The following is a 24,244-nucleotide window of genomic DNA, read 5'->3' on the forward strand; positions in this document are numbered from 1 at the left end:
ACGATGAGAAATACAATAAATACGAGGCTGCATATGATACAATATAATTGGTTACACAGACTATACATTACACCGCAAAAGTTAAATAAATGGGACCCAACAGTATCTGATAGATGTTTTCGATGTAAAAAAGAAAGGGGAACAACAATTCATGCAATCTGGACATGTGAGAGAGTAGAAAAATTTTGGGATGATCTCAATCAGATATTAAATAAAATAACAGAAAACAATATACCAAAGAATCCAGAGATCTTTCTCCTAAGTAACATAAAAAAATAAAGAATTTGGAATTGACTTGGAAGATGCACAAAAAAGATTTGTTAAGATAGCCCTAGCCGTAGCAAAAAAATGTATTATGTCAACCTGGAAATTGGAAGATAATTTGAAAATACAACAATGGTATATAGAAATTAATAAATGTATTCCATTAGAAAAAATAACATATAGTTTAAGAAATAATATTGAAATATTCGAACAAGTATGGGAGCCTTACATTAAATACAATAGCGAAAACCTACCGGGGACAAACATTACCTAAGTTGATGGAAGGAGAAGGAAAGAAAAGAATGGACTCTGTAGAATTTCTGGTGTATTTTTGTTGAATGACAACATTGTCTGACTGAATTAATGCAACCTAGATTGTATACCTAAAATGGATGAGGGGGGGGGGGTGGGGGGGTGGCTTGGGAGGAGGGAGGAGAAAAAGTCACTGTAAATGTGTGAAAAAGAAAAAGTGTATATCATGGCTATTGTGATTTATGGTGTGAAAAATAAAAAATTTAAAAAAAAAGAGAATGGGAGGACAAAGTGTATAGATTGCAAGAAGAGGAGAAAAAATAAATAACAGGAGGGCACCACAGTTAGCGTAGCAGTTAGCACAATGCGTTTACAGTGCCATCGAACAGGGTTTGATTCCAGCACTGCAAGGAATTCATATGCTTTCCCCGTGTCTGAGTGGGTTTCCTCCGGGTGCTCAGGTTTCCTCCCACCATTCAAAATGCACCGGTGGTTGTCGGTCATTTGGGTTTAATTGGGTGGCACAGGCCTGTGGGCTGGAAGGGCCTGTTACCATGCTGTATTTCTAATTTTAAATTTAAAAGTGATCAGGGTGCAGCAAACAGCACTTGAACATTTCCCCCCCCCCCCCCCCCAAGGTAGACTTTATAATGTTCCTAAAGGTAATGACTTATTGGCTAAAAGAACAGCCACCAATAATGGAGGCAGTGTGACAGTAGCAGATCGGTGTCAGAAGTTGCATGGAAGGCCATGATGCAAGGAATGAAATGGAGTGAAGGAATCTAAGAGATTGCTGAAATTATCCATTTTCAAAATGATTAAAAATAATCAATTTTCCTGAGATCAAGTTCATTCACTCAACTGTGATTTTCTCACAGCTCATCCCGGTTGGACATGTCAAGAACTTCATCCAAAAACTCATCCCATTTTCTCAGCCAGAGTTTGATGCATTCAGCTTTCGTCTTAACAGACATTGCACTGTACCTGGAAACACAAAAGTCAGTAAATATCCTGGCAGGTCATCCAAATAAAAAGCAGACATTCATATACAACAATGCACAAATAAAGGTAACATCAGAGAGAAGGGGAAGGTCATAGGGGTGAGATCATCAACGTCTGTTAATCCTAATGCTTGACTAAAGCTGCCTGCTGGAAGTAGGTTCCTTTGCCAGTAACCTTTTAAATTCTTCCCTTATAATTCCACATTCAAATGTTCCAAAAAGCACTGATAGAGCATGAAAAGATCTTCTTGCTTATAGAATTTAATTGCTGAGACAGAGGAACTAAATTATGTTCTTGTGGGGCTGTACCCTAAAAATCCATTAACTTTGATTAATTTGAATCCAAGTGCGAATGGTCTTCAATATGGCAATGAAGGTTACCACAATAAAGCTGTTCCTGCCTTACCAAGCTTTATTGGACTGGGAAATAGATGTTGGAATAAACCAAAAGTATCATCTTAGAAATCCATTCCTCGTCAGTAAGGCCAACTTGAAGGGAACCAGTTTTGGAAATTAAGTAGAACATGCAACTACTATTATTTAGCCTTTTTAACAATGCAATTCTTTGTGGTGCAGAATTCAAGGGAAATTATTCATGTAGAGTGCAATGGTGACTCCTCCAGGAACCACCCCCCCCAGAAAAAAGGGGCATAATAACATGATACCACTGCTGATTTGTTGGGATCTCAAATGTTGCTAATGGCATTTCTTTCCCCAACATAGAAATAGATGAATCAAAATTAAGCTGATGCTATAAATCTCAAACAAAACCAAAATGCTGGAAGTATCAATAGATCAAGCAGTATTTATGGGAGAAATAGAATCAATGTTTCCAGGTATAAACCATTCATCAAAACTAGAAAAGTGAGAAAAACACATTTTAAGTGACAGAAATGGGGAAAGGATTCCTGTAGACCAAAGTCGTCAGGTAATAATTACTTTATAAAATGGCAGACTCTGGTTTATAGGTAGAATTGCATAAAGATTGCCCAACAAAATAACAACACATTATGGCATCAATGTGTGTAATTGTTGGCTTTTTTTTTTAACCAACTGCTGAGCTGAAGACATTAATATGTGATTTGGTAATTTCTTAGTCTTTAAGTCATAATGTTGAGAGAATCATCTAAGACTTCACCACATAATCTCACCCAATAATTCAACACATCATGAAGGTGTCACTACATTATCTGTCACTGCACGACAGCTGTTTTATAGTTTTGTACTAATTGTAAAGTGCTTTTATAAAAAGGCAATGACCAGGTGGAGACACTTTCCATGTGCTTTGCAATACATTTTAATCAACAAGCCCATCAGATGAGATACTGTATACATTCTATGAAGTGATTGCAGACAGATCAACACCAAGGCATTGGGATCTTTGGTATGATACACACATATTTGCAACAGAGTGGGATCATGATGTTAATGGGGGTTTGGCTGGACTAGGTGAGTGCCTAAGCATTAGAAAGGAAATACTGGAATCAATTATACAATCTACTTCTGATACCTGAACAAAGATTTTTCCTTAAAAAAAAAATGTATTTACTTGATGGAGCTGAGAGCCAACTGCTTCAGTGTAGTTAGCTCAGCTTTCACACCTCCTATCCCCATAAAAGCTTCATAGAAGTCATACGATAAACCACAGGCCCCAAAAGCAGCTGGATCGTCAGCACTAATAACCATAGGATGTCCTTCTGCCATTAGGTTTGCCGCCGGATGATTTCGCAGATCAGTGACCAGCATAAGCACCTATAATAAAGAAAAACCACGAGAAAATCATACAAGAATTACATTAAATCAGGGCCCCCCCAAACCGTTTAGACCATTGATCCTTCATGGAGTCCTTGATCCCTATCGACCCCCAGGTACTGAAGTGTTCTTTGTATGCCAGGAGGGGCGGTGGGGAATGGTAGCTGTGCTGTCCAAGGTGTGGGGGATTGATGGCGCTGACCATCCACCATTCCTCATCCTGTCGTTCACTCTCAACTTATTAGATGGCCAAAATCAAATACAACGTGGCAACCACCAAGGCCATCTCCCACCAGAGTTTTACCACAATCATCAGGTTGGTCATCCCTACCATGGGTGCGATTTTACATAGAAACGCCCCTGCTTTCAACATCAAAAGTTCAATTGATCCCCTTTCAACCCTCAGGCATATATCAACCCCTTAGATAGTCCCATTGACCCCCAGGGGTCACTATCAAACACTAATGTTGACTATAAATGGTAATATTTATTTTTGGATTATTATAGTGTCCAGAAGCAAATTTTCTTATGATGGATCAACACTTACTTTGGTTCAGTTCAAGTGATGAAATTAAAAAAGATCCAACATGGGACTCTACAAAGAATTTGAAGCCCAATACTGAATGATACTCTAGCCTGATGAAAGTACCATATTTGATGGCATACAAGGACCCTGCTCTGCCACACCCCCGCCCCTTTTCAGCAGGGAATACTTAAGATTTTTAAATTTATTTACAAGTAAGTTGGCAAAAGGGCGAAGACAGGTAGGCACCCATGCTTAATGATCTAGTAGTTAGGTACTCTCTTGGAAAAAGACAATCATAGTATGATTGAATTTCTAATACAGATGGAGGGTGCAAGAGTTAGATCTAAAACTAGTGTATTATGCTTGAACAGAGGAGACTACAACAGGATGAAGGAGGAATTGGTCAGCATGGACTGGGAGCACAAGCTAGTTGGCAGAACAGTTGAGGAACAGTGGAAGACTTTCAAAGAGATTTTTCACAGTGCTCAACAAAAATCTATTCCCATTAAAAATAAGAGTAGTAAGAGAGGGAAGAACCAGCCTTAGTTAACTAAGGAAATAAAGTATAAAATTAAAAGCTCATGTTCAAAGTAGCCAAGAGTAGTGTGAAAATGAAAGATTGGGAAAACTTTAAAAGGCAACAAAGGAGAACTAAATGAAAAATAAGGGAAGGATTATGAAGGTAAATTAGCACAAAATATAAAAACAGATAGCAAAAAAATGTCTAAGTATATAAAATGGAAGCACATAGGTCCCTTGGAAAATGAGAAAGGGAAATTGATATTGAGTAATGAGGAAATGGCCGAGTCAATGAACAAATATTTTGTGTCAGTCTTCACGGTGGAATACATATCCAGCATGCCAAAGAGTGGTGATAGGGATGTGAAGGGACGTGAGGGCCTCGATAAAATAATTGTTACAAAAGAGATAGTGATGAGCAAACTAATGGGATTGAAAGTGGACAAATCCCCTGGTCCTGAGGGAACTGAAGGATATGGCAGGGATTATAGTCGATGCGTTGGTAGTCATTTACCAAAATTCTTTGGATTCTAGGCAGGTCCCAGCAGATTGGAAGACAGCAAATGTCACGCAGAAGATGGGTAACTATCGGCCAGTTAGCTTAACATCTGTAGTCAGGAAAATTGCTTGAAGCTGTCATTCAGGATGTAATAGCGAGACACTTAGAACAAAGGGATTCCATCAGGCAGATGCAGCATGGATTCAGAAAGGGCAAGTCTTGTTTGACGAACTTGCTGGAGTTCTCTGAGGATATAATGGGTGCGGTAGATAGAGGGGAACAGATTGATGTTGTACATTTGGATTTCTAGAAGGCATTTGATAAGGTGCTGCAGAAGAGACTTAGGAATAAAATACAGATGAATGGAGCTGGGGAAAATATATTGGCATGGATTGAGGATTAGTTAACTGACAGAAGGCAGAGAGTCGAGATAAATGGGTGTTTTTCTGATTGGCAGACAGTGGGAAGTGGGGGGCCTCAAGGGTCTGGGCTGGGCCCGCAGCTGTTCACCATTTACATTGGTGATTTGGAAGAGGGGACAGAGTGTCGTGTCGCCAAGATTCCAAATGATACTAAATTGAGTGGAAAAGCAAATTGTACAGAGGATGTGGAGAGGCTGCAGAAGGATATACTTAGGTTAGGTGAGTGGGCAAAGGTCTGGCAGATGAGTACAACATTAGTAAAAGCAAGGTCATCCACTTTAGTAGGAAATATAAAAGAGCAGATTATTATTTAAATGGTGAAAAAATTCAGAATGCTGTAGTGCAGAAGGACCTGGGAGTGCTTGTGTATGAATCGCAAAAAGTTGGATTGCAGGTTCAACAGGTTATTAAGAAGGCAAATGGAATGTTGGCCTTCATTGCTAGAGGAATTGAATTCAAGAGCAGGGAGGTCATGCTGCAACTGTACAAGGTACTGTTCAGGCCGCAGTTCTGGTCTCCATACTTGAGGAAGGGTATACTGGCCTTGGAGGCAGTCCAGAGGAGGTTCACCAGATTGATCCCGGAGATGAGGGAGTTCACCCATGAGGAGACTCTAAATTGCCTGGGATTGAACTCACTCAAATTCAGAAGAATGAGAGGAGATCTTATAGAAACATAAAATTATGAAAGGGATAGATAAGAGAGGCAGGAACATTGTTTTCATTGGTAGGTGAGCCCAGATTTAGGGGACACAGCCTCAGATTCAGGGGAGTAGATTTAAGACTGAGATGAGGAAAATCTTTTTCCCCCAGAGAGTAGTGAATCTGTGGAATTGTCTGCCCATGGAAGCAGATAAGGCTATTTCATTAAACATTTTTAAGGTTCAGTTACATTAAAAAGGAATTAAGAGATATGGGGAAAAGGCAAGTAGGTGGAGTTATCAATGATCAGATCAGCCATGATCATATTGAATGGTAGAGCAGGCTCGACAGGCTGGATGGCTGACTCCTGCTCCTATTTCTTTTTTTTTCACAACTTTATTTATTCATTCAACAAGGTTATTACATAGAGTTAAAAAAAGTACATATTGTGAACAATAAAAAAAATTTATACATAAAAAAGGAGAAAAAAAAGAAAGAACCCCTCCCCCTCTCAGCCAGCTCTCTTTTGGAGAGCCAAAAAAAAACTGAAATATATTTACTAAAATCTAATCAAGGTAAATTTAAATGTAAATATTCTGAATATAAAGACCACTTAAGAAAAAAATAATTATCATGAAAAACATAGTTTTTTTTCCATTACCAAACAAGTTTTCATCTCATTTTGCCATCTATTAATATCAATCACATTAGCATTTTTCCGTGTACTTGCTATACATTTTTTTGCTACAGATAAAGCTAAAAATACAAAAGCAATCTGAAATTTGTCTAATCTCAAATCTTTCAAAGGCTTCAACTTACCCAACAAAAATATTGTCGGGTCTAGAAGTATTTTAATCTGATACAAATGTTCCAAAAACCAATTGAATTGCTTTCCAAAAAGATTGTATATGTACACATAACCAAACAGCATGAAAAAATGTTCCAACCAAATTACCACATCTAAAACAAGAGTCTGATTCACTAAAACCACATTTTTAAAAAAAACTTTTCAGGTGTTAAATATAATTGATGTAAAAAATTGTTATTAACCATTGTATAGCGAACATCTATCAATCTAGCAACACTATCATGACAGATATCTAGCCAGTCATCCTCAGAAAAAATAAGGTTAATATCCTTTTCCCATTTAATCTTAGATCTATCCCATTCCTTTTTTTCCATACTTTCCTGTAATATTTGGTACATCAATGAAATATATCCCTTCTTTGGTACAATCACAAGAAAAGATTCAAATTTAGTCAATTTAGGTAAAATCATAACTCTACCAAATATTTGTTTTACTAAAGATCGAAGTTGATAATAAACAAATAAACAATTCTCATTAATACCAAAATCTTCCCTCATTTGATTAAAGGATAAAAATTTACCTTCTTTAAAACAATCCCCAAGTTTTTTATACCTTTAGATTTTCAATGTAATAAACATTGATTATACATTGAAAAAGGAATAAGTTGATTATTATATAACGGTGTTAAAGTCAATAATTTACCCTTAGAAATTATCATTCTATTTTTCCTCATCCATAACTTCATTAAATGCTTTAGTATATGCACATTATATTGTTGTAATAAATTTAAATTCCACCAAAACAAAAATTGATGTATTTCAAATTCAAAAATATTCACCATTTCAATTTTAGCCCAACTAGGGGGCCGTTCCAAATCCATTAAAGAACTAATAAATTTAAATTGAGCTGCCTCATAATAATTTTGAAAATGCATATTTCCAAGTTAACATATTCAAAGCTACTCTCGGAAATTTACCCTCGGAAATTTTAATTGAGCTGCCTCATAATAATTTTGAAAATGCATATTTCCAAGTTAACATATTCAAAGCTACTCTCGGAAATTTACCCTTCCATAAAAATTCCCTAACCATTTTATTTAAATCTCGAAAAAAATTCTTATTAAGTAAACATGAAATTGACTGAAACAAATATTGTATACGTGGAAAGATATTCATTTTAATTGTATTTATTCTTCCAATTAAATTTATAGGAAGATCCTTCCACTTAATCAAATCAGCTTTGATCTTTTTCATTAACAGTACATAATTTAATTTATATAAAGATCAACATCCACATTTATATCCAAATATTTAATTCGATCAGTCCACTTCAAATTAATAATATTCTTATAAACTGAATAATCTCCTTCACCTATCAGTAAAATTTCACTTTTTTCCCAGTTAACTTTATATCCAGACAAAGATCCATATTGTGTTAAACATTCCTTCAAGTGTAAAAGTGACTGAGCTGGGTTTGTTAAATACACCAGTACATCGTCAGCAAATAGATTAATTTTATACTCCTCATCTAAAATTCTCATACCTTGTATCTGTGTATTTTGTCATATCAGCTGTGCTAAAGGTTCAGTTACTAACACAAACAAAGCTGGAGACAAAGGACAACCATGTCGAGTTGAACGAGTTAATTTAAAAGGTTCCGAGATCTGACCATTTGTCAATACCCTGGCTATTGGTTTATTATATAAAGCTTTAATACAACCAATAAAAGAAGGACCAAACTTAAATTTCTCTAAAATTTTAAATAAAAAATTCCACTAGCTCTATTAAAAGCCTTTTCTTCATCGAGAGATATCACCATCGGATGGTCAGGGCACTGTTGATATTTATTAATCAAACTAATCACTCGAAGAATATTATCTGAAGCATATCTATTCTTTATGAAACCTGTTTGATCAACATGTATCAACTTAAGTAAAAATTTAGCCAATTGATTCACTAATACTTTAGCTATTATTTTATAGTCTACATTTAACAAAGAAATTGGTCTAAATGAAGACACCTTCAACGGATCTCTATCCTTCTTAGGAATTACAGTAATTAAGGCACTAGAGCATGATTCAGGTAGATCATAATGATCATTAATCTGTCATAACACATCTCCAAACACTGTAGATAAATCATCATAAAATACCTTATAAAATTCAACCGAAAACCCATCATCACCAGGTGATTTTCCATTCGGCATTTCCAACATAGCCAATTTAATTTCTAAATCAGTAAAAGGAGCTTCCAGCTCCAATATGTCTTCTTCTCCTAATACCAGTAATTTCAACATCGATAAAAAAGAGTCAATCGATCCGCTCTCCTGTTTTTCCTCAGGTATATAAATTCTTATAAAATGAATGAAACTCATCATTAATCTCACAAGGTTTGTAAGTAACAGTCGAATTTCGTCTAACTGCATTAATAACTCTTGATACCTGTTCTTTCTTTAACTGCCATGCAAGTACCTATGTGCTTTCTCACCCCATTCATAATACCGTTGTTTAGATCTATTAATCAAGCATTCAAATTGATAAGATTGCAACGTATTGGATTTCAATTTCAATCTAGACAACTCTATCTTCTGATTTTCTGTCACATCTCTCTGAAATTCCTTTTCTAATTCATCAATCTGTTTCTCTAATTCAAGGCTCTCGGTCAAATAATTATTTTTAACCTAAGAGGTATAACTAATTATTTGACCTCTCAAGTAAGCTTTCATAGCATTCCACAATATAAATTTACTCTGAACGGATTTAACATTTTCTTCCAAAAAGAAATTGATTTGTTTTTTAAAATCAATAAATTCCGCTTTTTTTTTTTAAACAACATCGTATTGAATCTCCAACGATAAGCTGCATGAATTTTTTCCGAACTCTCATAAGTAAACTACAACAAAGAATGATCTGAAATTACCCTACTTTTATATTCTGCTTGCAATATTTTCCCTTGTAAATGTGCCAATACTAAAAAAAAAATCAATTCTGGAAAAAGATTCATATCTAAATGAATAAAAAGAGAAATCCTTCTCTGTTGGGTTAAGATGTCGCCAAATGTCCACTAAATTAAAATCTTTCATCAAAGCTCGAATTTGAATTGCCATTTTGGATTTTTTAACATTTTTTGGAGATTTATCTAATAAAGGTTCCAAAACACAGTTAAAATCTTCTCCAACCAAAACATTTTCATTAGCTTGTCCCAGAAGCAAAAATGCATCCAAAATAAATGCTTCATCATCCACATTCGGTGCATAAATGTTGAGTAAAGTCCAAAATCCATCAACAATCTTACAATTCAATTTAAGAATACGTCCTGCATTCATTTCCATTGATTGTAATTCAAAAGATAAATTTTTATGTATCAAAAGTGCTACTCCCTTAGCTTTGGAGTTAAATGGAGAAAAAAAAAACATGTCCAACCCAGTCCCTCTTCAATTTCATACTTTCTTTTTCATTCAAATGCGTCTCCTGTAAAAAAGCAATATCAATCTTCATCTTTTTGATATATGCCAAAACATCACTTACACTTGATCGGGTAATCCCTGAACATTAAAAGTAAAAAATTTCAAATTTGACATATTTAATACAATTACTAAATACCAAAAATAATCACAAAATAATAACAAAGAAAGAGAGAAAAAAAATTATATATAGGACACCCAAATTAAAATATGTAGGCCCTCCAAATAAAATAATATTCATTAATAAGAAAAAAGAAAAACAACAAAAAAGAACTACCAAAAGGTATTAACTCCCTAAAAAAAAAACTGGGTGTGGATTACCCACTAGTGGCTGATGACTAACAAAGAAGTTAGTGCAATCCCCTCCTCCCCAGCCAGCCAATCAAAAATACTAACATATTACAAAAAAAAAAATCAGCCTTGAAATTCCAGTCCAGATGGTGAACTCATTTCAAGAGTAGGTAAACTCTTTCCATTCCCATTCTTTTCACTTCTGCCATTTTTCCCATTTCCAAGACCGTCAGATTTTATTTTAGGAGATAATGGTGGACTTCTTCTTTGTCCTCTGACATCTGGTAACGAATTAGCAAAAACCATTGCTTCATATTCACTCTCAAAGAATTGAGACTGATAGTTTCCATAAAACACTTTCAACAAATTTGTAACCTTTACGCCATAAAACATCTTCAACTGGATTAAATTCACGTATGCATCTGATGACATCTTGACTCAAATCAGGGTAGAAGAAAACTCTATTATTCTGAACCATCATTGGAGCTTGCCTTTGTCTTCCATTTTGAACTGCAAGTCGAAGAATTGTCTCGCTATCCAAATAGTTCAAACAACTATCACAGCTCTTGGAGGTTGACCAGGTAAGGGTGTTCTTCTTAAAGCTCTATGTGCTCTTTCCAATACCAATCCATCAGGAAAAGACTCTTCCCCTAACATCTGGGGAATCCAATTTTTAAAAAATTTGACAGGATCTTGACCTTCTGGCAAACCCACAGTTTTCACATTGTTTCTTCTGCTTTGATTTTCCAAATAGTCTATTTTTTTTGTTAACTCTCTTTCCCGGTCTCCTAAATCTTTAACTGATTTTTCCACCTTTACTATCGTTTCTGTATTGGATTGTACCTGTTGTTTTACATTCAGAAAAGGAAGGTTCAAATTTTAAAAAAAGTTTTCCCAATTTTCTTTAGCTTCTGCCTTAACCACAGTTAGGTCTGAACTTATATCAGTATTCATTTGAACCAACTGGTTCAATTGAACAGTAATGACATCCAAATAAGAAGCAATACCTTCAAACATCATATAAACAGGCTGAGGTGCAGTTTGAAATGCAGAATCCAGTTCTGTAATTTGTAACTCACTTTCTTCCAGCTCTTCTTCCATTTGCTGTACAGTGGTAGAGTAAGTCCTCTTCCAGTTGTACTTCAAAAGGCAGCATTCTAGTCATTTTGCTGCGAGTTTGGACACCCAACGACGACCCCCCGACTTCCTTAGGGGGTCGTCGCTGCCCTCCCCCCACGCAGACCATCTTTTCATAAAATTATGGAGTCCTCCGTAATTAACAGCACTACCCAAGCCCACAGTCTTTATAGGCTGCATATCTACTGTCACAGTCCTCTTCCTCCGCGCTCCCGTCTCTTCCAATGGGGATATTCCTTGTAACAAGCACCCAGGCTCGTGCCCAACTTCTTGGGAGCACGCTCCTTCCTCCGCAAAATGGGTCGAACCAGCGCCATCTTGAGACTGGTGAGTAGCTGTTACCTTAACTTTTGTCCCCACTGGTGATCGTTGAAGCTTGGGGGAAATCGCTGAAAACGGAACCGAGGCTGTTTCAAGTTGTTTAGGCCCCAATTCTTCTTCACTTCAAATCTTTATTTTCTTTTGTAACGGAGACATTTTTTTTACATTAGGAGCCATAATGGCTCACCAAAATATCAAACTAAAAATAAAGGGTTAAAAAAAATAGGTACTTAAAAGTCTGAGCATAGAGGGCAGGGATTACAAGTCTCTACGCCATCTTGCCACGCCCCCCCCCCCACCACCTATTTCTTATGTTCTTGTGCTTGCTTGTGGCCCACTGCTGGCAAGCTACAGGAGCAACACATCCTTCAGCCACCACATATCGAGGCTCAGGCCACTTCACCACTACTGTGCAAACTCCAATTGATTGACAGGCGCACTGGGATCCCTGGGTGTGCAAGGGCAGGAGGGGGAGAAACCAGTCACCAGGGCAAAAGGCAGGGCCCACCATTGCAGGGAGTAGACGATTGATCACTTGAGGGGAACAGTGGGCCTCGGTGATCAGGCTCTACGCTGAGCCTTTGTTCAACGAGCGCAGATCCCCGAGCAAATTGAATAAAGCACAGGGGCAGGTGACAGTGAGCAAATGGCCTATCGAGCTGAGTCGATCATACCATCTGTGTGTACTACAAACAGCGTTGCACTGCTGGCGGGGGCTGCCATGGTCTGCCTCCTCACTGGGGGAAGTGAATGGTGGCTCTGGAAAGCACAGGCCACACAAGGGGAGGTGACCGTCGAAGCTCTGGGCCCGCTTCCTGGACAGCTGCAGCACCTCTATGGATTTCTTGAAGCTGGGAGAGTAGCCAGCGACCTGCTCAATTTTAAATTCACATACAAGACCTGGGGGTTATTCTTGTATGCCAGCAAATACAATAATTATAGATATACAAATGACTAAAGTTTCATTTTTGATTTATGTATGGGTGATATTTTCACTGTGGCTAGCAAAGAGCAAGTAGAGATTTCTTTGTTCTCTGCTAGCATTTTCTGCAATCTGCCCTGCCATTGCTGTGGCCATCTAATCACCACCAAAAGAGAAGTGAAACTGGACTTCCTGCTGGTTCTGCATCAGAGTCATGTCAGCCAGTCTGATTATCCACGATACCATTATGGGTGCTGCCTTTAACAACTGATTTAATTTGCTTAGTTTCATTGACACACTTCTTTCACTTCAACAAAATGTAATTAAAAGGAGAGCAGTTTTAGTTTTTTTTAAAAACCGCATTAACAGTCTCCCATTCACACTTCTCAAAGCATTATTCCTGTCTCATTCTATTTGGTCATTTTTTGCCTGTGTATTTTGTTATGAACTGAAATTTCTGGCCCCAATTATTGCATGCAATTTCCCCAAGGGAATGATGGTGAAGTAAGCAGGTTAACAAATTTGAATATATGTACAAAATCAACAAGCTTCATCAGGCCAAATTACCACCATCTTCTCTACCGTCAATCCACAACTTTGATTTTTTCCCCTTTCCTTGCTCTTGAATGCACATTATTTTTGGTTTCCCCAACCCTTCCTTTATTCTCCAACCTCTATTACTCACACAAGATCAAATGCTCCACATTTGATTTTTCTTTGCTTAATTTTGTTAGTTCAATTTCAGAATTTGTTTTTAATTCCAGTCACCAGCATGTTTTTTTTTAAAATATACATGCAAGTTTCAAGACACTGTGTTGCCATTTTGCACTGTTAAGTACCATACAATATCAAATATCAATGCCCATAATCAAGAAACTTGTCCAGAAAGAGGTACAAGTTTTAGTGTTCATTTACACGATAGCTCTGCCAATCAGATTTTATTTATTTGGGGGAAATAATGATTTGTCGAGGAAAAGCTAATTAAATGGTCAGATATGCCTTTTTATTTTAGGCTTGAGATTTTTCTAAATGAACAATTCCTGCTCATCCGTCTTATTATGCAGTTTCACATCATGATAACAATTTTTTTTAAATGTCTATATATATAGTATACAGTTCCATGTATATATGGGCCGAGGATCATTCCAGGTCTGAGAGGTGGAACATGTCTGTGCTTGAAATCTTGAAATGTAGGTAGCCATTGCCCAATTAGCAACCATATGATCTTGACTGAATAAGATTGTGATAGAGAAATGAGCCAGCAATTTATAGTTGTGAATCAATATAAACAACCAATTTGACTTCAGGCACAATTCAGCAAAGTCTATTTTTCTCTTGTACATCTTTTCTGAAAAGGTTCCACTGGCCAGTGATGCTAACTTGTGCAAATCCTAGTGATTTGTACTTTCTCCACACTCACATACCCAGTCATCAACCTTGAGAAGTGGGAGCCATCCTGAATTAAGTCACCTCGAAAAGTTTTACGGCATCTGAAGATGTCTGCCCAATACTGTCAGAGGATAGTCTCCTGACAGACAACCCTGGTGGTCCCAATTCATTCTGACTTCATCATCATGGAGTCCACATATGCAATGTTTACATGCAAGGCCACTTATCTGGAGGCAATGGACCCTGACAGCATACCTCGCAAGGGACTGAAAGTCTGTGCCAACCAACTAGCTGGAATGTTCACAGACATTTTCAATCTCTCACTGCTGCAGTTGGAGGTTCCCACCTGCTTCAAAAAGGCATCAATCATCCTGGCGCCCAAGAAGAGTAGGGTGAGGTGTCAACGACCATCACCCAGTAGCACTAACATCTACTTCTGATTAAATGCTTTGAGAACTTAGTCATGGCAAGAATTAACATACCTAAGCAAAGGACTGGACCCACTGCAATTTGCCTATCATCACCATTGCTCCACAGCAGATGCAATATAACTGGCTCTCCACTCAGCTCTGGATTACTTAGAAAATAGCAACAGCTCATTGATTACAGCTCAGCCTTCAGCACCCTTATTCCCTCACTGCTGGTTAACAAGTATCATCCTCTGCAACTGGATCCTTGACTTACTTCCTTATTGGAAGTTAGTAAGAATTTGAAAAAAAAAATCTCCTCACTGATGATTAACACAAGTACCCCTCTTGGATGTGTGTTTCGACCCCTGCTCTACTCACTCTACACCATGACTGTGTGTCTAGGCACAATTCCATTGGTACCTACAAATTTGCCAATGAAACCACAGTTGTCAAGAGAATCATAAACTGCAATGTGGAAGCGTACAGGAGAGAGATAGATCAGCGAGATGATTGGTGACACACTAACAACCTTGCACTCAACATTAGCAAAACCAAGGAGATGAGTATGGACTTCTGGAGGAAGTCAGGAGAACATGAACTAGTCCTCATCAAGGGATCAATAGAGGAGGGGGTCAAGAACTTCAAATTCCTGGGTGTCAACATCTCAAGAGGATCTGTCCAGGAGCCTCCATGTTGACGCAATCACAAAGAATGCTCGCCAGTGGCTATACTTTGTAAGGACTTTAGGTATAATCTCAAGACTCTTGAAAACTTCTATATATGTACAGTGTAGAACATTCTGGTTGATTGCATCACTGTCTGGTAATGAGGTACCAATGCTCAGGACTAGAAAAAACTCCAGAGGGTTAACTCTGTCTTCAACATCATGGACGCCAGTCTTCATCGCTTGAGGACATCTACAAGATGTTGTATTATGAAAGTAGTGTCTATCCTCAAGGGACCCCACCACCCAGGCTATGTCCTCTTCACTCTGCTACCATCAGTAAAAAGGTGCAAGAGCCTGAAGACAAGCACTCAGCGGAACAAGGACAGCTTCTTTCCCTCTGCCATCAAATTTCTGAATGAACAATGAACCACAGACACTGCCTTTCCTTGAACTACTTTTATTTATTTTGTAAGGTGATTTATATAAATGTTTGCACTGTGAAGCTGCCGCAAAACAAGAAATTTTGTGACATGTTCACAACAATAGATTCTGATTTGCTAACATCCACTCAGTAGAGCCTGGTCTCCAATAGTTTTTGACCCCTTTGCCACTGGATCTGAGTTTTCCTCCGTCAAGCATGCCCAGAACGCCTGTGCAATGGTCACCCCACGTTAAAGAACTCTCCCGGTAGGCAACTATTGAAGCTCGCCTGAGCATTGCTCCACTATCATAGCCTCAGTACTTCAATGATTCACCATCGATAACTATGCCTGGAGAAGGCCATGAATGGCAAGAAGTGATGGATCGTCGTCTTGAACGTAGAAGGGCAAGGAAAATTAAAACGTTGAAGGTCAATAGTGAAGACAAATCAACATTGAAGTTCTCAAAAATCTATAAAAAATTTCTCAAACAACAACTCAGACAATCCAAGAGCCCCCAAGAAACAAGCTTATTTTGCACTGAGATCCACCGTCATCAACACATGTGAAGAACTCTAGGCTTCTCTCTAGGTGATACTGGCTACACAGGCACCTGAAATCCAACCAATGATGCCAGAAACAGACGATGGGCAAAACTTGAGAGGATCCAGCAACTCTATGAGGACTATATAGTGAACAAAAAAATGTCAGTGCTGACAAAACCATCTTTGGCCCCAATAAACCACTGGCCCCATCCTACTGAAAGTGCAGAATTCAAGAGAGTTAATCAAGGGCAGAAATGTAGTTGGGTGCATCCCATGGATGTAGCAAACAAGACTTGGTCCTCAACTCCATCCCAAGTGGCCAATCCACCAAAGCATGACAAGGTGTGTGGAGCAAGATGCTTTCCTGTGAAGGTTCAAGAACTCGGTAGAGAGCTCCAATCTCTCCATAAATTCCCTCACTGAAGGACATGAGGAACGGTCTCACACCAAACTAAAAGTCTTCCACTGACCTAGATCCTTCTGCACAACTCTGCAGCCCAATAAATAAAAGTCCATGACAAGATTCTGGAAAAACAGAGACCACATTTCATTTCTCTGTTTACCCAGCAGCAATGATCCCTGCTCTCCTCTGTACCTCAGAAGACATGACTACTAATGGCAGACAACAGAGAAATACCATCAGCAGTCTCCATAAAACACTTCAAATCATCTGACAGAGACATAGAACATTACAGCACAGAAACAGACCCCTTCGTCCTTATCTAGGCTGTGCCAAACTATTTTTCAGCCTAGGCCCATCGACCTTCACCCAATACGTAAACTCCATACCGCTCTCAACCATGTACCTGTTGATAAAATAGAAGAGCTTTTAGCTAAAATTGAACTGCTGAAATTGTAAGGAGGAACAAAGCAAACTGATAAAACCATTTGAAATAGAGGAAGAACAGAATATATTAAAAAAACATCCGAACAATAAAACGCCTGGAGAGGATGGATTCCCAATAGAATTCTATAAAACATTTAAAGAGTTATTAATCCCCCCTCTCCTGGAAGTAATGAACCAGATAGAAAAAACACAAAACTTGCCAGATTCATGTAAGACAGCAATAATTACAGTAATACCAAAGACGGGGAAGGATCCATTTACACCAGCATCATATAGACCAATATCTCTACTTAACTCAGATTATAAGATAATAGCGAAATTATTAGCAAACAGATTGGCCGATTGTGTACCAAAAATAGTAAAGGAAGATCAAACTGGATTTATTAAGAAAAGATGAACAGCAGATAATGTCTGTAAACTTAATAATCTAATTCATGCAGATCAAGGAAATAAGAAGTTAACAGGGGCTGTGCTTTAGATGCAGAAAAAGCCTTTGACAGAGTAGAATGGAACTATTTAAAGAATTACAGCAGTTCAATCTACCAGAAAAATATATTAATTGGATTAAAGCATTATATAATGGACCGTTGTCAAAAGTAACAGTAAACGGATATGTATCGAGCCAATTTAAATTAAGGGATGTCCATTATCCCCTTCATTGTTCGCCTTAGCAATAGAACCATTGGCAGAACTGATAAGAACAGAAAATAAAATAAAAGGGATTTAAAAAAAAGGAGTAGAAAATCAGCTTATTTGCAGATGACATCATAGTATACTTAACAGAACCAGAAATATCAATAAAAGAATTACATAAGAAATATCGGGGTACAAGATCAACGCAAATAAAAGTGAAGTGATGCCAATGAATAACGCGGATTATACAGAATTTAAAAAAGAATCACCATTTAAATGGCAAGCACAAGCAATTCGATACCTAGGTATTAGGTTAGATAATATACCTATATTATCTAATATAGGTATATTAAATTAAATTATCAGCCACTAATAAAGAAATTGCAGGAAGACTTAGAACATTGGAAAGAATTAACACTAATGTTGATAGGGAGGGTAAATTGCATTAAAATGAATGCCTTCCCAAGGATATAATACTTATTTCAATCGTTACCAATTTCCTTAACAGAGAAATTCTTTAATGAACTAAAAAGAATAATAAGGAAATTCTTGTGGAAAGGGGGGGAAAACCAAGGATAGCGTTAGATAAATTAACAGAGAGGTATAACCAAGGTGGTTTGCAGTTACCAAACTTTAAAAATTATTATAGAGCAGCACAATGAAGGTATTTATCAGATTTTTACCAGACAAGGGAAAAACCAGACTGGACTAAGATAGAACTAGATAAAATAGGGGAGAAGGTACCGGAACATATACTTTATAAGTGGGATGACAAGCTGGTGCAATATAAAAGCTCACCAGTATTGCATCATTTACTTAATATATGGAAGAAGATCCACTTAGAAAGAAAAAAAACAAATTACCAAATACCAAAATTGTTATCGACACAAAACCCAATAATCCCTTTTACAATAGATAACCTTTCCTTTAGAGAATGGGAGAGAAAAGGAATTAAAAGAATAGAAAATTGTTTTTTGGGAAATAATTTATTAGCATTTGAACAGTTGAAGTACAAATATGGAATAACTCATGGTACAATGTTTGCATATCATCAACTGAAAGCTTATTTAAAGGATAAATTGGGAAATAGACTGAGATTACCAGAAGGAAGCAGCTTTGAATAGGTGATTACAGACACAATGATAATTAAAAGATTTATAATGAACATGTACATCAAGCTACAAGATAAGGAAAAGGATGAAATAAGCTATAAACCCAAACAAAGTGGGAAAAGGATTTAAACAAAGATAAAAAATGAAACATGGGAAAAGTTATGTTCTGGAACTATGAAGAAAATAATAAACACAAGGTTACGCATGATACAGTATAATTGGTTACATAGGTTATATATCATGCCTCAAAAGTTAAAAGATGGGATCCAACATTATCAGATAGATGTTTTCGCTGTAAGAAAAGAAATGGGAACAACAGAACATGCAATTTGGGCATGTGAGAAAGTGAAAATGTTTTGGGAAGATCTAAATCAAATATTAAATAAAATCACAAAAAATAATAAATCAAAAATTCCAGAGATCTTTCTTCTAAGTAACATAAGTAGCAAGGAATTAGGCCTCAAATTGGATAAAGCACAAAAAAATTATGATAACCTTAGCAGTAGCAAAAAAATGTATAATGTCAACTTTGAAAATGGAAGAGAGCCTGAGAATACAGCAATGGTACGTGGAAATGAATAAATGTATTCCATTGGGAAAAATAACATATAATTTACAAAATAAAGACTCATTATTTGAACAAATTTGGGAACATAACAGAGAGGGCTTGCCTCGGATCTCCACCCCCTAAAACGACTTGATCCAGTGTGTAAAAGTAGATGACACATTTTGCTTGTTTATTTTTCATTGTGTGATGACATTGTTTAATGGTTTTATTGTATATGTTGAATATTTATTGGTTTTGGAGGGGGCTGGGAAGGGGGGAGGGAGGGTAGGGGAGAAAAAAAAGGGAGAAATGCCACTGTGTATATTTAATGAGAAACGTTTGTATATACTTTGGTTGATATGGTTCAGTGTGAAAAATAAAAAATTATACAAAAATTTCTAAAATGTTAAAACTGAGCCTGCATTCACCAGTTCAGATGGCAACTCATTCCACACTCCCACCACTCTCTGTGTGAAGTTTTCCCAAAACATTTCCCCTTTCATCCTAAACCCATGCCCTCTAGTTTGTACCTAACCTACCGTCAGTGGAAAAAGCCTATCTACATTTACTCTATCACCCCCATAAATTTGAATACACCTATTAAATCTCTATGCTCCAGGGAATAAAGTCCTCACCTGTTTAACCTTTCCCTGTAATTCAGTTCTTGAAGTCCAGGCAACATCCTAGTAAATCTTCTCTGCACTCTTTATTGACATCTTTCCTTTAGTTAGGTGACCAAAACTGCACACTATATTCCAAATTTGACCTCCCCAATGTCTTGTACAACGTTACCATTAACATCCCAACTCCTATACTCAATAGTTTGTTTGATTTATGAATGCCAATATGCCAAAAACTCTCTTTTCAACCCTATCTACCAGAGATGCCAATTTCAGGAAATTGTATTCTCAGATCCCTCTGTTCTACTACACTCCTCAGTGCCCTACCATTTACCGTGCATGTCCTTTCTTGGTTTGGTTTGTCCTTCCAAAATGCAACACCTCACACTCGTCTGCTTTAAATTCTATCAGCCATTTTGCAGCCCATTTTAGATCCCTCTGCAAGCTTTGCCTGCCTTCTTCACTGTCCCCACAATGCCTCCAATCTTTGTGTCTCAGCAAACTTGCTGATACAATTTACCACCCAGAACACTGAGCTAACTCCAATGGGCAGGGCACATCATTTGTATGCCCAACCATAGACTCCCAAAATACACACTACTTTGAGCTCCATCATGGCAAGAGATTATCAGGACAGAAAATGCTTCAAGAATGTTCTTAAATTTCATTGGAAAAAGTACAACATTCCCAGCAATTCCCAAAATCCTTACTCAAAACAGAGGAATTTTACATGGAATGTTATATGGAGCATCTGGAAGCTCAACAAACGCATTGGAAGGAATGTGCCACCTGTCACAGCTCTCATTCCTCACCTATCACAGAGCCAGCAAATTCAACCAGGACTCATCGTTCACCAAAATCCACAGAGCTGAAGGAAATCATCCTCAGTTCTGAGGGACTGCCTGACAAATAGAAGACACCCTTAAACTCTATGCCATTCCTTTGCTAATTACCACAACCCACCAGCACCTAATTACTTAACCTTTACTTAGTCTAGAATTTAAAAAACAGGAAATCAAAATGCAAAGTTTTCAAAACAAACATAGAAAATAATACCGGGTATTAGTATCTCTGCATCAGAGACGAATTAAAATAATACATTAACAAATTTGTACTTGAAATGTTAACTAAGACTATGAAGTAAATATTTAATTTTGTTTTGTGGCAATGTGTTTTACTTCAATATAATCAAATAACCAGAAAAATACATAATTGGGAACTAATACCACACTGCAAAGTAGAGGAACAGCAACTCGAGACAAATTTATATCACTGGAGATCTGTTTTAGAATGAGCACAGGCATTAGAAGTTTTCCTCCAAGGCAAAAAGTGTTTCATATTATTACGAGCTCCTGTTTTAGTAAAATGGGATTATCACTGTAAGGGATAGTATAGACAGGAGGAACAGTTAACATTTCATACAAGCATTTTCACAAATCACAGCCCAGCAACAATTTGATACATTGGAAGAACTGAGGGAAAGCTTGTCACAGTCTGTTGCAGATTCGATACATTTACAAAAGGACACTATGATTTTGCAAGGGAGAACCATTCTGAATGCTGAAAAGAAAACAGCTTTTTTAAGCAGCTCTTGTGGCCAGCCATTTCTGTGGAATTCAGAGCAAAGCATGCTCTGTGAATGACTGGGCCTTTTCGGTGGATTGACCTGTGCCAGGAGGGTCTTTTGGGAAAGTGCTTCATTTTGATTGTGACTAACAGCGAAGGTCTCTTGGAGAGACTGATGCCAAAGTTTTGAAAGCTTTGAGGAGGCCGCCCAATTCAAGTCTCGCCTACAAAAGGACTACAGCTATGACTACAGCTCGTGTGGATGGACATTTCTTTAAAGGCAACACAAGGAGAATTTGTGAGTCTGTACCAGCCGCAACTCCAGTCTTTCCATCAGTTCATCATGAATTCTGGGCATCAAATTTCAAAGGCCTACACTTCAACACTGAATTTAAAATACTGAACTTTGAAGTAACTTTCTAAATTTTGGCCTGGTCTTTAATGGTCTGGGTGCACACGCACAAACAAGGTTGGGGATAGATTTAGTGTTAAAGATAGTTTAAAAGTTACAATTATAGTTTAAGAGTTAGAAATAAAATTTGTGTTTTAAAAATTAAACACTGTCTGGTTCATTGTCTATGGCTGCTCGTTGTGCACAGTTTCATAACAATATGCTCAGTTTGATCCACACAATTTGAATACCTGGTTTGAAATTGGGCATACTTCTAAGGGGACCTTAAACTCTCTGGAAATCCGCTTTGCCATTGGATGTTTGTTTATGCTGTAACCATGGCCTATTCGACTTGTATTCAGCAGTAAGGCATCCAGGATGTTTTCATCTACACTTGTGCCTTCCAAGTCTGCAGTGGAAACCAACAAGAATTCAAGACTTTATACAGAAAAAAATGTGCTTCTTCATTTGGATACATACATGTCACATGATGAGACAATGCAAATATTATTCTTCTGGGGGGGGGGAAAAAATCACAGGTTCTAGTGTTGAACATCATTCAAATATATTAAAGAAGAAAGTCTGCAATTATTGTGGTCAAGTACAATACACAAATGAGAAACTCAGAAGGTCATGTCGCACCCATAGGAAAGAAATCAATGTTTCAGGCCTGAGACCTTTGTCAATGCGAGAACACAAAAAAAAGAGACAGGCACTTGAATAAAAAGGTGGGGGAGAGGGGGTATGGAAAGGAGAGGAGAGAGGAAGACACGGGGAGGAACACAGGCCAATCATAGTGGATACAGGAAGGAGGGTAGAAATAAAAAAGCTGAGGTGATGGGGAGCAGGAAGGGGTTGGAGATGTATCCCTCCTTCCCTAATCCTCTGCCTCTTTTCCTCCAGCTTCCTAAGCCCTCAGGAGAATAAACCAACTACAAACTAAAATTCAATGTAAAAGGGACATTGAGCCAAAAAGTGGTGAAATATTAGCTTATCACTGTCCACTGTTGGCTATGTTGTGAATATGAGTGCATAACCTTTTTAGAAAAGTATTCTTCTTGCACACCTTACCAGTTTCCCCAGCATGAAAGAAGAAAGGCAGATTAACTCCCACTTCTCTTGGAATCAATAGCTCATTCTTGAAGTACCACAACGGGTGCCCAACATCTTCTTGACCAACCTATAATAGATTAATGATTTATTTTTCATCCACACACATTCTTAACAGTTTTAAAAGTACCAAACAGACAAATCAAGCAGCACCAAAGAACTGATGACCTTTAATGCACCAACGGAGAAAATGTCAAAAAAACCTAACTATTGATTGCAGTCCTATCAGATCTAATATCATTCAAGTATCAGTGCAATAATGCAAGAGCAATCCAAGCCATCATTTTGGCACAACTTCCAAACAAATCGGGTCAGTGGAGAAATAATCCATTCAGTTGAAAGATGTACATAGTTAACCCCCAGTCTGTTCTTCCATCTACTCTTACATATTAGGGATACAGAAGGAAACTAGAGCAAGTGGAGAAAACATGCAAACTCAACATACAGTACCCTAGGTCAGGATTGATCTTGGTTTGCCAAAGCTGTGAGGCGGTGGCACTAATTGCTGCCCCATTGTGCAGTCCTTGTGTTGAAACATTCTTCATTCCTAACAAAATAAGATTTCAGTCTGAACACTTAGTTGTCTTGCCATATAACCATTTACGGTGCGGAAACAGGCCACGTTGCAGCAATAGGGGAAGTGTCTTCAGAGTGGAGATCTACTACTAGTCTCAGGAGGATGACATACCTGATCACTCTTTACCCATCAGAGATCTTGTCCACAAGCTACATCGTCAGGATTCAGCCATCTTGGTCACGAATGCAGCTACCAGATTAATCTGGTTCATGGACTCAAGAGTATAATCTGTGTTGGTGCTACTTTCCGTACTTCTTACATGGAGACATCCTATGCCCATGTTTGATTTGATGTCACGAGAGACTTCATGGGGCCCGAAGTCAATGCTGAAAACTCCCAAGACTACTCCCTCCTCCCTGCATACCATGACATCCAGTAGTGATGTCAAGGATTGTGACAGTGAAAAATGGAGTTTGGCACATTGTTAGGTACAATTCAGAGAGCATTTAGTCACCAACTCAGATCGTCTTTGCTAGCAATGATTCTGGATCACTAGGTCCCATCTCCACCACTGCTAGTCTGACAACCACTGCACCCGTAACCTTTTCTGGAAATCACCTTCATGTGGAATGAAGGGACTTCGACCTAAACATT

At 37.7% G+C, this 24,244-nt stretch overlaps 1 protein-coding gene across 1 annotated transcript in view; it reads right to left on the reverse strand.

The window, feature by feature from the left end:
* Positions 1-455: 455 nt before the first annotated feature.
* Positions 456-24,244, reverse strand: part of ada2a (adenosine deaminase 2a) — a 47,133-nt gene continuing 23,344 nt past the window's right edge. Inside the window, exons 6-9 of the mRNA XM_069903708.1 lie at positions 23,035-23,143; positions 22,215-22,372; positions 3,067-3,269; positions 456-1,500 (exon numbers count right to left, since the gene is read on the reverse strand). Coding sequence (XP_069759809.1) covers positions 1,389-1,500; positions 3,067-3,269; positions 22,215-22,372; positions 23,035-23,143 — 582 coding nt within the window. The 3' untranslated portion in view covers positions 456-1,388. The remainder of the gene's footprint in view (positions 1,501-3,066; positions 3,270-22,214; positions 22,373-23,034; positions 23,144-24,244) is intronic.

Source organism: Narcine bancroftii, chromosome 11, assembly GCF_036971445.1.
Source record: "Narcine bancroftii isolate sNarBan1 chromosome 11, sNarBan1.hap1, whole genome shotgun sequence".
Lineage (NCBI taxonomy): Eukaryota > Metazoa > Chordata > Chondrichthyes > Torpediniformes > Narcinidae > Narcine > Narcine bancroftii.